The sequence below is a fragment of the Phoxinus phoxinus genome (assembly GCF_949152265.1).
Source record: "Phoxinus phoxinus genome assembly, chromosome: 21".
NCBI lineage: Eukaryota > Metazoa > Chordata > Actinopteri > Cypriniformes > Leuciscidae > Phoxinus > Phoxinus phoxinus.
In genome coordinates this window covers 11,323,339-11,336,688 of record NC_136896.1, presented here as the reverse complement: position 1 = coordinate 11,336,688, position 13,350 = coordinate 11,323,339, and the positions used below count along the sequence as shown (strand labels likewise).

Below are 13,350 nucleotides of genomic sequence, written 5' to 3'. Positions count from 1 at the left end.
TCTTTGGTAATGGGGACATTTAGAAGAAAAGTCCTGTGTGGTTTTATTATTATCATGTAATTTAAACATTTAGTTCCCTATCAGTCAGTCATGTTCGACGTTATGTCAGAACTGACTGACGCAATAGGATCTCGTCTGAAAGCCGAATCACCTTTGAGTGGTAACACAACAAACTAATGCACATTGGCGAGTGAGATTTGCATTGCAAGCCACTCCCCATACTCATTCAAGCTTTCACTTCGGAGCCGAGCAGTTGTCACACTCAGTGCTCTGACAATCATCATTGCTTAAATGAGTAAAAGAGCAGTTATCCCTAAAAGAGCAAGCATTGTGTCTTTTTCAAGATGGCATTCCACCCGTGTGTTTCTGGATGCAGCCTTTTCCTGGGCCCCTTTGACAGTCACGGTCACGGTCACTGCCTCACATGTCTGGAGCATAAACACGCTGAGGCAGCGTTCGTTGATGAATCATGCTCCCACTGCGGGTACATGACTATCGCAATGCTGAGATTGAGACTCCAATACCTTGAAAAAGGTGGAGTCCCCTCTGTTATTCCTCGATATGGTTTCTCTCTGCGTTGCAGAGGACCACTTCGGTTAATACTCAGGTTGACCTGAGGGTTATAGTGATCTGAGGGTTAAAGTGGCCCTGCGGCCCTCCCACTCCTCTGCCACATGGTCACAAAGTTGTGGAAGGCACCTTTATCTGCCAGAAAATGCTTATCTCGTCAGACGGTGGGGCAGCCGAGGTTTAAACTGAGATTCCTCAGGTGGAGTGTGCAATTGAAGTGCATTTTAACCACAAAGTGCTGCCCCTGGCAGGGTCGCCCGCGCCTCCCATCCAGGGCCTGTAAGTATGCACTGGCACAAAGCTGTCCCCGGGGCCTTCGTAAATATCCATCCTGTGCAAGGTAAGGGAGGATGGGGATCAGGTCTCGATGGTTGCGCCTTACTGGGCCACCCGGACCTGCTTCTCTGACCTGATGCTTCTCGCAACAGCCCCAAGCTGGTGGATTTATGAGGAAGGACCTGCTTTCTAAGTGATGGGACACCCTATGGCACCCGGAGGACTTACAGTAAGTGGCCTTTCACCAGCAGTGGTAGAAACGATCACTCAAGCCAGAGCCTCCACTACGAGGCGAGCTTATGCCTTAAAGTGGAGTCTGTTCGTTGATTTGTGTAATCTCCATAGGGAAGAGCCCCGTAAATGGCCCGATCAGTGCAGTGCTTTCTTTTCTACAAGAAGGGTTGGAACAAAGTCTGTTTTTCAGGCATTTTCGTCAGTAAAACGTACCTGGAATTTGGACCGGCTGACTCTCACCTAATCCTGAGTTAATCCCAAAGTTCCCACCACTCCCACCCGGGGGCAGATGGTGAACTTGCAATTGCCCTGGAGGAGGCTGATCCAGCTCTTGTGTTGCTGTGTCCTGTTTGTGCACTGTGTGTTTACGTGGGCCACAGGCAGAGCTTTAGAGGCTCAGGGTAGCTCTTTGTTTGCTTTGGAGGTCACCAGAACGGAAAGGCTGTCTCCAAACAGAGGTTGACCCACTGGATAGTGGATGCCATCGTCTTGGCGTACCAGTCCTAAGGTGCCGGTTTCTTCCCGTATGTTGGGTTCAGGTAATATGCGGAAAGACTGGGTTTGCGTCTCGCTTGCAGCGCCATTCCCCTCTAATGGCATCCTGCTTGCCACAACCCCTGTACCACCGCTTAGTCCGGGATCCCTGTCTCCTCAGCGCAAACTTGAATGAGTGAGTTGCACGCTGCCTTATATAGCCGTATGTACGTAGAGTGGCTTGCCATGCCAATCTCAATCGCCAATGTGACTTGGCATGTTTTGTTGCCACTCGAAGGTGATTGCATTAGTCAGCTCTGACATAACATCTCCGTTCCCTCCTTCAGGGCCTTCATTAGTAACCGAGACGTTCTAAAGCAGCAGATCAAAAGAGATCCCAAAATAATTTTATGCATTGAAATCATCTTGTGGCTCCTTGACATCCTGCAGGTTTACATGGCAATTATTACATGTTTTATTTTAGATGTATTAAATGTGCTTATTGTAATTTCATGTGTCTCCATCACTGCAGTTTTCTACAAAATATAATATTTAGTTGGTATTTTGTTTTATATTTGATTTAATGCATTTACATGAAACAGTCCTAAAATTAGTTTATATCACTTGGCTAAAAAATAATCCTAAACTTAATGCTAGTTATATTATAACCAACTCTTAAACTTATTTCCACTAGTTTTATTTGTAACATTTCTAATAATACTTACTATCCTGTGAGTCAAATTCAAATGGACTCATTCATCGGTATAACCATTGTGCGGATGAGTCGTTTACCCGAAACATTATGAGTCTTACATGTCTGAAAGAAATGACTCTTGGTTGGTCTTGAGTCTGTGGGCTGTTATCACGGATCAAGTCCGATCGATACACTCCAACTGACTCAAGTTAACTTGAGAACACATTCAGTCATATACATTAACAAATTGACCAGTCCAATTTGTTAACCAATTTTTCAGGTACCACCTGTTCTTTAAAAAATTCAAAAGAACAATTTGGTTGGACATTGCTGTTAATTATCCTTTCTTGCTAATTTTTTTTAGCATTATGTAAGTCAAATCTTTTGAAAATGCTGTTTCATATTCATATCTGATTTCCCATTTCCTATTCATAACGTTTCATATCTTAATTGTAAGTCGCTTTGGATAAAAGCATCTGTCAAGTGAATAAATGTTAATGTAGGCTTCATTTTGACGAATTGATGTTGCCTTTATTTTAATAATGATACATTAGAGAAAAGTGCAGATATAAAAGACGGTCATTTTCTCTAATGCACAATTTTATCTATTAGCCCTGACCACAGCATGGCATAAAGAGTCAAAGCATGTAACAAAAGAATGTGTCAATATGGTGTTAGGTGCCTGTGGGTATGATGGATGCTTATCAACTGCCACAATTAGCAGATAAAAACTGCCTACCCAGCATTCACAGACCACTAAACCAACATCCACTTCACACATGACTGGACATCAGCCTGAAGGGGGCAGCAAACAGACTGTTGCCATTTAACACTAAAAATGTATAATCATAAATAAAGTTCGGCACGTTTACTCTTTTTAGTTTAATTTAATTCCACTTAGAAAACATTTGTTTCATTTTAAATACACAGTTTTTGTATGTATGATAAGATAAAAAAACACAAATGGCATTGCTTTGATGATATGCCTATTTCTTATTTGACCTACTTGTTTTCCTGGCATGACAGAATATTAAATTGTTTTTTAGTTATTGGATTATTGAGCCCCTGAAGGTAAAGACGCCATCCTGATTTTCTGACTAGGATGGTCGATTTAAGCTGAAGTGTGTAATTTCTGTGACACTGGTGTCACCAAACATAATTACAAAAATAATGACCGTTTGCCATTGGTCAGACTGTTTGTTACGTCACTGGTTGAACCGATGTCACTGTGTCGGGATGCTCAAACAAACAGCAATGTTTTGCTAACACCACAGAGAGACTTTTTCTGGGGAAAAACCACCTACAAAATAACTTACTTACTTACTTTTTGCAGATGGTTTTATCCAAAGCGACTTACATTGCATTTCAATGTACACATTTACATTCTTATTAAGCTGAGATAGGATAAAATATTGTAACCAAAAAATTGCACACTTCAACAATATGGGAGCCACGTGGAGACAGACTTCATATATAGTGGAGCATACTTACAAACAAATGTTCTGAAAAACTAGTTGTACTTACCAGTGACAATAGCTATACATCATAGAAAGCAAGAGCCTTTTTTTCTACCAAGTGTGCAGAGATGCAGAATGTGATCAGAAGTGTCTGAGAGGTGAAGAATGTTTTGTACAGTTTTCCATGTGTTTATATAGGGGCTAATATAAAGGCAGTGACATGCATGGTTCACTTCCATTTTTATTTATTTATTTCGATTTTGGTAACAGTTTAATGAGAGTAATAATAGAGACATCATGTCAGTGACCTGAAGCGCTCCGTCTGTCTTCCAAACTCTCTGTCTCTCTCACACTCTCTCACCATCTGTCTCACTTCCTCTCTTTTGATCTTTCCCAGTCGATCTCTGTCTTTCTTCTTCATATAAGAGTGTGCACTTAATGCATAATTCACATAGTATGGATGACAATCAAAACTGGACAAAAATGCCTCATACTTGAATACAGGTGAATATGAAAGTTTCGGATGAGAGTTGCTTTTTTAGTTATACCTGATTTTTTATTAATTAGACAATGTTTAAATTGAATTGGCGGACCAAAAGTCTGAATTTTCCTGATATAATGCTTTTTGTGTGACAATTTAATACTACCAATCAAACGTTTGGAGTCAGTAAGATAATTTAATGTTTTTGAACGAAGACATTTATGATCTCCAAGGCTGCATTTATTTGATCAAAAATACAGTAAAAACAGCGAAATTGTGAAATATCATTACAATACAATAGTTTTTATTTTAATTTTAATACACTTTAAATTGTAATTTTCAGCTGTCATAAATCTGTCTTCAGTGTCACTCGATACTTCAGAAATCATTCTAATATGCTGATTTGCATAAACTTTTCTTATTATTAACTTTTCTTATCAATGTTGTGCTGCTTCATATTTTTGTGGAAACCATGATGCCTTTTTCTCACAGGATTGTTTGATGACTGGAAAGTTCACAAGAACCGCATTTATTTAAAATATAAATCGTTTGTAACATTATACACATATTTGTTGTCACTTTTGATCAATTTGAATCCATTGTTGCTGAATAGACATGCTGACCCCAAACTTTTACAAAGTAATATATATTGTGTGCAAAATTAACATGAATTTCAGAATGTCTTAGTTTTTGATTTGTCCATCTTTTACTGAAATGACAGCTCCACTTGACTGATGATTATGTGATCCAGTATGATTTTAAAATGATCAAAAGAGCACCCTGAGCTTGAGTGAAAGCAACAATATTTGAATATCAGTATAAATGAGTCACATGATCAATTTCACAAATTTACTTTAATTAGTGACCTAAAAATAGTGCAGAATCTTAAAAGGGTGGTAAACGATGATTTCACTTTTCTATCTTTAGTTAGTGTGAAATGTTGCTGTTTGAGCATAAACAACATCAACAGAGTTGTTGTATAAGAGTACATTTGTGAGTCAGCTCAAACTTTAGCATCCATCTTTTCACAATGCAATAGAAAGTCACTGTGCATCTCACAACAGTTCCTATACGAGCGATTTATAGATTATCATGACAGATATATATCCTAATTGAAGATAGTTAACTCCACATCAGCAACATAAATTCATCAACTAACAATTCAGAGACGTCCTGTTGCATACATGTTGTCATTTCTTCTTAAGTCTCTCCATCATTGACTGACTCTGTTTTAACATTAAAGGCAGAACAGTTTCTGACATTTTTTAGTGTGTCTGCGTGAGGTAATCGCAGCTGCTAACACACATGAGGTCTTGAAACCCCCCCTCTGCTGCAGCTCATTTGCATTTAAAGGGCCAGGCACAAAACGGTGCGTTTTTGCAAACCCTCAAAAAGTGACAAATTTAACATGCTATATAAAAATATCTGTGGGGTATTTTGTGCTAAAACTTAACACACACTCTGGGGACATCCTCAATGTATTTTACATCTTGTGAAAATGACATTTTACCACCCCTTTAAATATTTCCTATTCATTTTACATCAGAATTTTGTGTTCTGCTTGTTTTAAGATCCCTAAACTTTGTTCATTTCCAGGTATAAACTAGATTTTGAACCCTAGATTTTGCAACGGTTCTCTCACTTTTGGACCTCACTGTATATATTTATAGCAGAAGAAGAATATTGGATAGGGCGATGTCTGAGAGAGCAGAAGAGACGTAAGAGATTTGCCGCATTGAGAAGCATGTAAAAATCCATGTGTACCTCTGTCCCCCTGCTGCGCTTGGCCCACTGTACTTGTTTCTCTCCATTCTAGAATATTTATGAGTATATTGTGTAGTGTCAACCAAGCAGTTTTTTTCTTCAGACATCTCTTGAAGTATTTCCTACATGTGCTACTGTGCTCTGTGGGGTTGTTACCCTGAAGCTGAATAATATCTGAAGCTCACGGGTCCTTATCACTGTAGAAACGGAGACTTCGCTCTGCGGGAAAGAACACAGTCGCTTCTACCATCACTGAGGATGTTGAAATCGCATGCGCCACAGTCGACAGCAGTGCTTTAATGAGAGAACAGATGAAACCTAAAAATACACAGTATTCTCAAATCTAGGTCATAAGTTATTGGCAATTAAAGTCCACATGATCAAAACAAGGCTCGGTGCAAGTAACATTGCTTTTCTGTTTTTCTGCAGTTCTTAATGTGTGTATTTTGTGTTTTGCTGCTTTTACAGGATCATGGATGGCTCTGTCGCCAGCACGGAGGAGATTTTGCCTCCCACCATTCAGAAACTGATGAAGGGATACAACAAATACCTTAGGCCATTCTTTGACAGTACGACGAACAACGCTTTTACATTTACACAAACTATTATATTGCATAAGTTGATTTTATCTTCTCTTAAAGTCCAATCATCATCAACAACAACTGCAATTAAAACTGAATTAAATTCAGCAGAAAACGCTCCAGGCTTGAGTTAATGCAGTCCACTCTTGTAACGCATGTAAATTAAGAGCCCTTTTCTGCTGTCTTCCTCGGTTAGCAGTGTTGTCACTCTGTAGTGAATGCAGTGTGTGTTGTTGTTTTTTTTCTTTCTCAGATGGCCCTGTTACTGTAGGCATGAGTCTGGATATCGCCAGCATAGACACCATATCAGAAATCAACATGGTAGGATAATCTTACAAACCACAAACATCCAATTATATTTCTAAATTACTAAGACAAAAACAAAATTCTGTCATGAAACTCTAGATGTTGCAAGGCAAGCTATAGCTCCTTAACTCTGCTTGCAATCACATTGTTCTGTATAGGGCACAGCTGATTGGTTCCTGCTGTATTAGTAGCCAATAAATTTGCTGCTCAGCTTTCAAATACTTGGTCAGCGTCTTCTGTAGCAGTTTGCAGCGCGCTTTCTGAAACCCTCCACCTTCCCCAGCTCCACCTGTATAGATCTGCTACGGGTAATTCATGTACGCTATATTGTACAGCAGCAGTACGTCTTACTTGCTCACAGCAGCGTGTTGTGTATGTATTTACCGCGGCAAGTCCTGTACTTGCTGTACAGCAGCAGCAATAACAGCAGCAGCAACGTTAGCAGATATTCTGACCAAAAGACCAAACATATTAACATTGTCATATATATCCATTACCATGTCAAACGTTCTGAGAGTTGTCATGACAGAATTCAAATGATAATATTATATTGTAAACTAATATTATAAACTTTTGTCTGTAAATGCTCTCTTCAAAGCATAACGAAAATAAAAGCATATGGGGTCAATAACAAATAAATTTGAGGTGATGAAAAGGAGAAAAATAATTCATAATGCAAGTGCAGTTTTTAGAAATGTAATTTTAGTAATCATGGTGCGTTCATATTTTAAAAATGCATATTAAAAAAAGAAACAATAAAAGTAAGCATGAAATGAAAATATATTTTCTCATCCATTATATCAATTCTGAATCAATTATATTTTCTGAATATGTATCTTATTTTGAATGATTCATTAATGCATATGTGTTTTTTTTAACACTGTAAATAAAATATTGACAATTTGATACACTTATACACAATATTGTAACACTTTATTTTGTGACATAGTTACTAATGTACTTACTATAGTAATAACAGTAAATTATGCATAATTACAAGGAAATAACCCTAAACCAAACCCTAACCCTAACTTTATAGTAAGTACATGTATAGTTAATTAATATTATTCAGTACTTATTTGACTAAGTAAAATGTAACTACTTCACCTTAAAATAAAGTGTAACCCATATTTCCCTTATGCTTTGAATACGAGAACACATCTTTACAACAATTGTTTTCAATTTTGAGTCATGAAAGTTGATTTTCTTTGCGTTATTCTATTTTGCATTAACCAACCTTCCATTTTCATCATCATCATCATCATCATATATAATATAATATAATATAATATAAAAATCCAATAAACAGCTAAATTAACTTTGAATTATCATAGAAGAGGTGTGTTCAAGTCATTGTCTGTATGAACTGCATTTTAATATATCTCTATAGATCTAAAAAAAGAAAAAAAAAAGAAAAATCACTTCATTGGCCCCTTTGATCCTTGGACTGAGTTGTATAAGAGCTGAGTGTATGATGTAAATCTAAGCTTGTGGGGCACATCGCTGAATTAAGAATCTCTGTTCAACCTCTCCAGGATTACACAGCCACCATCTTTCTTCGTCAGCGCTGGACAGATGAACGCTTGTGTTTTGATGGCAATAAGAGCTTGAGTCTGGATGGGAGACTTGTGGAACTCCTTTGGGTCCCTGATACATTCATTGTGGATTCCAAGAAATCCTTCCTGCATGACATCACTGTCGAAAACAGACTGATCCGGATATTTCCCAACGGAACTGTGCTGTATGCCCTGAGGTAGTGAGGTGTCATTCACTGGATCTGGTCTTCATTCAGATGCTATACTGGGGTCTTTATGATTGTTGAGGAAAGGGTTTACTGTTGATGGACTGACTGGAGGGTTGATAGAGGGAATGGGGCATCAGAAGACAGTAGGAGGCAGAAGAGGTAGGGAAATATTGGCTAGTGGAAGAGAAGAGTTCACAATAGTGGAAAACCGGGTAAAAATAGAGGTGGTGGCAGGGGACGCATGCGGAGCCTTTGTACAGATGGGCAGCTGGCATCAAAAATTAAGCTTGAAAGTAGCATCCACAGACAGTGAGCTGATTTCCAGTGTTATATAAGCAACAACATTCTCTCATGTATGTTACTCTCTTTTCTTTTCTTTTTTACCTCTCTGTTTCTCTAGAATTACCACCACAGTGGCCTGCAGTATGGACCTAACCAAATATCCCATGGACAGGCAGACGTGCATGCTTCAACTTGAAAGCTGTAGGCCTCAAATAATTCTCTATTTCTCTTGAAACCATTGCCAAATTTTAGATATAAAAAACCCACTGAGGTTTTGTTCACTAGTAATTGTGTAGGTGTTCACAATGTACAACGTTTATATATGTCTAGACTTCACATGACTGCCAGATGAATGCACCATACTTTAATGCATCATTTTTATTCTGAAAAAAATAAACTAATTGTAGGGTTTATAAAAATATACAATATTTTGATTAACTTATGCTCATCATGATGGCATTTATTTAATAAAAAAATGTTTTTTTTACAATTAATATTACATTTTTAATTAAACTTTTGATATTTTAATATTTTAAAATGTAATTTATTGTTGCAATAGCAAAGTAGAATTTTCAGCATCATTACTCCAGTCTTTAGCTCCACATGATCCTTCAGAAATCATTTCTGATTTGGTGCTCAAGAAACAATTCTTACTATTATTGTTGAAAATGGTTGTACTGCTTAATATTTTTGTGGACACTGCGATCATTTTTTTTAGGACTTTTTAATGAATATAAAGTTCAAAAGAACAGTATTTATTTGAAATTGAAATCATACAAACACATGCACGCACGCACGCACGCACGCACGCACGCACGCACGCACGCACGCACGCACGCACACACACACACACACACACACACACACACACACACACACACACAGGTTTTACTTGCAGATAAATGGGTGCACAGTAGTTGGTGAATGAGACCCAATTAGTGAGTTTTATGAGTTGACCTTACAGTGCTTCTAGTCTCTTCTTAAATCCGCACTACAGAGTGCTTGTGATTTATGCTGTGTGGCAGGCATAAGAGTGTCTAACCCTTTAAGATGCATGTTTCAAGCCTTTTTCAATTTGTGAAACTTGTGAAATATTCATTTCACTAATGATAGATGCTCCAGGTGTACACACCATAAATGTCCCTTAAGTTTTAAAAAATTAATCTGCATACAAGATCTTCCATATGCTCACTCGCCCAAGACTGCTGTGTAAGGGTTTGGCATGTATGAACATTTTAGAGTTTTTTTTAATGTTCCTTGCTGAGACAAAAATAGAAATATTCTGAATTGTCCAGAATGGTTACTCACACAATTATGCAAAAAGGAGATAAATGGAGCCAGCTAGACTATTACCAAACCAAAAGCATAAACCAGCTTGGACAGGCATGTACATTCATAGTTGTTCACACTAATATTTTCAGCAGTTCCAATAATATTTTCTTCCCTGTTGTGACGTGTGTCAGAGTGAAACGGCTTCTTGAATGAGAAATAATGTAGGGCTTGCCTTGATTTAGTCCATCTGGAATTGATTGGATGATTGAATCGTGGTTTGCTATTGCTCTGATGTGAGTGACAGGTTGTCCTGCCCTCGTCGCAACTGTAAACACATAATCAGAGAAGAGATAAGATGTAGCTCCAGGAGGGAGGGGAAGTTGTTTTGATGAAAGATTATGAGGGCACAGGAATCAAAGAAATAAAAATAAAGATATGCAGAGATAAATAATTTATAATAAATACTGCAATATTCCATAAAATAAAGGAACTGTCCATTTTGATTTCATGGTGACTTTAAATTAGCAACACAATGTGACAGCTAGCCTACTCTCCTCACAGATCAGTATGCTTATTATTATTTTTTTAAATATATGGAATCAGGGCAACATATTTCACAATGTTTTATTCTCTAGATAATGTGCAAAGTATTTTTTTTAAAACTCTCTTGCACACTAAACTTTGCATGACACAGTGCCATCTTGAGGTGTAGATTATCTATTACAACAAAATACACTGTGCTGCATGAACAGAGCTGTTTAATTTGTAGATTTTTAAGCCACGAATTACACTATTATTATAATAATTAATCATTATTATGCTGTTTGTGGGTTTTTTATGGTTCTGCTTTTGTATATGGATATGTACTATCCCTAATTAGGCATATAATTGAGCATTTTAGGTGAGTCAGACAACTGTTTAAAAATTCATTGGGGAACCCATGGTGAATTAACATTTCAGGTTGGCTTACAAATGACTGAACAGCTCTGTTCAAAATTATTGAATTTATGGTAATGCCTGTATTATAGCATAGTGCTCTAGCAGGGCTGCATATAAAATCAGTGGTAATCGAATGCTTTCTTACTGCTCTATTAGTGTAATAATTTGATGTAAATATAGTAGCTCTCAGCATTGGAATTACTTATTGTGTGATAATTGGCTCTTCGATTTATATTATGTTCTCCTCAGGGGGATATAACGTGAAAGATGTTGTTTTCTATTGGACACGGGGAAACCAATCAGTTAGCGGTCTTGATCATTTACAGCTGGCTCAGTACACCCTTGAGGACCACTACACCTCTGAATCTGAAGCAGTTTACGAGACTGGTATGTAAACACACACACACACACACACACACACACACACACACACACACACACACACACACACACACACACACACACACACACACACACACACACACACACACACACACACACACACACACACACACACACACACACACACACTGATATTGTGAAGACTTTACATGCTGTATTGATGTTTTTACTTTCTCTTTTATTTACTAATAATGTAACAGGTAACTACCCAAAGTTGATATTCCACTTCAAACTCAAGCGGAGCATCCTATATTTCATTCTGGAGACGTATGTTCCCTCCAGTGCTCTGGTGGTCCTGTCCTGGGTCTCATTTTGGATCAGTCAGTCTTCTGTACCTGCTCGCATCTGCATAGGTAAGAACGTAAAGCAATCATTGCCAAATTAACATAAGCTCATCAAAATATAGCAACACCTCTTCAGTATTCAGTAACTTGAACTAATCAACTTACATGATCATTATAAAGGCTTTTAAACGACAAAACACATTAACTTACATATTTGACAATCGGAATATCAGATAGTTATTATAATATATTCATAATATTCTGAATAATTTTTTTAAAAACTAAATAAAAGCTATACATCTGTCATACAGCACAATTGTGGCTGCGGTGTGTCACATGACAAGCGTGGTGCGTCGCCATAGAAATAATAAGGTGATACGTTCTAAAATAACGGTAAACTTAAAAGACTCGCTGGCGGGTCAGCTAGAATATTTTAAACTTGCGTGTGAAAGGGTTAACATCTGACGGATGGCAACTTCCCTGCTGCTCACGGGGATAATGGAAAGAAAAGGCTTTTCTTCTGGATGCCCCGATTTCACATTCTGGCCTGTTCGGCAATGTGGTTAATGGCATCATCGACAGGTACCAGGAGGCCAAGAAACTGTCCTGCGAAAAGAGGCAAGAGCAAAATGCCACGTCCCCCCCCCCCTAACAAATGCAGAGGGACTGGGATTTGCGCTCAGACACGTCTATCTAGGAGGAGACAGGAACGTAGGTCTGTCATCTCTTCCAGGAAGGCTAAGAAAAAATCCTGACTCCTGACTGTTGTTAGCCCTGGCACCCGAGGGCAACCCCTCCCAAGGAGGTCAGTGCACACCACAATATTGTGGTGTGCACGACCATCCTTGGGGTCCACTGCAGGCGTAGCCCCACCATTAACAGTGTTTCGGGGGGGGGTGGAGGATCCCAAAAGGCAATTTGCTCCATCTTCAGTAATGAGTGATCTTTCCATTCACCCTGCTCGATTGCCAGGGTCAGATTGAAAGGGGACATAGAGAAAGTACCCGTCCCATAGAGAAATTCATGGTTTTACAGCCAGTGCTTTATTGTGCTTAAAAAGGACTATTTTCAGATGTTTCAGACATCGGCTCATGCGAAGCGTTCCCATAGTGTCAAGCCACTCTCAGGGAACCCGGTTACATACGTAACCTCAGACAATTTAATGAAATGATTAATTGCATTATACCATGTAAATAAGTTTGTCTTATTTATTTTTTTAGGTTAAGAAATCTATTACAATCAATTTAAGTAAACTCAACTAACAACTGAAAACGTATATACGTTACTTAAATTAATTTGATGAGTAACAGAAAGTCTATAAAATGTTAACATTCTTGTCAAGGCAACTAAAGATTTTGCAATGCAAGGAGCTACAAACCTCTTTCTTTCACCTTTACACATGATTTTTAAAACCACTATATGATATGGGCGTTATTTGGCAATAGGCAAACATATTACCTTAACATAAAATATATTAAATCCAACAGTTGCATGAGATGCATATAGGCCAGCTCTACACAAATCTCAAACAATGCAGGGATCAACAGATACTAATTCAGTAAAAATATGAATCATATGACATCAACAATC

The 13,350-nt window shown here is 38.1% G+C and overlaps 1 protein-coding gene across 2 annotated transcripts in view; it reads left to right on the top strand.

The window, feature by feature from the left end:
* The window catches only part of gabrz (gamma-aminobutyric acid type A receptor subunit zeta), a 40,956-nt gene that overhangs the window by 24,538 nt on the left and 3,068 nt on the right, over positions 1-13,350 (top strand). For both annotated transcript variants that reach the window (XM_079595162.1, XM_079595163.1), the window contains exons 3-8: positions 6,419-6,519; positions 6,785-6,852; positions 8,373-8,590; positions 8,982-9,064; positions 11,324-11,461; positions 11,677-11,829. In XM_079595162.1, the coding sequence (XP_079451288.1) occupies positions 6,419-6,519; positions 6,785-6,852; positions 8,373-8,590; positions 8,982-9,064; positions 11,324-11,461; positions 11,677-11,829 (761 nt within the window). The remainder of the gene's footprint in view (positions 1-6,418; positions 6,520-6,784; positions 6,853-8,372; positions 8,591-8,981; positions 9,065-11,323; positions 11,462-11,676; positions 11,830-13,350) is intronic.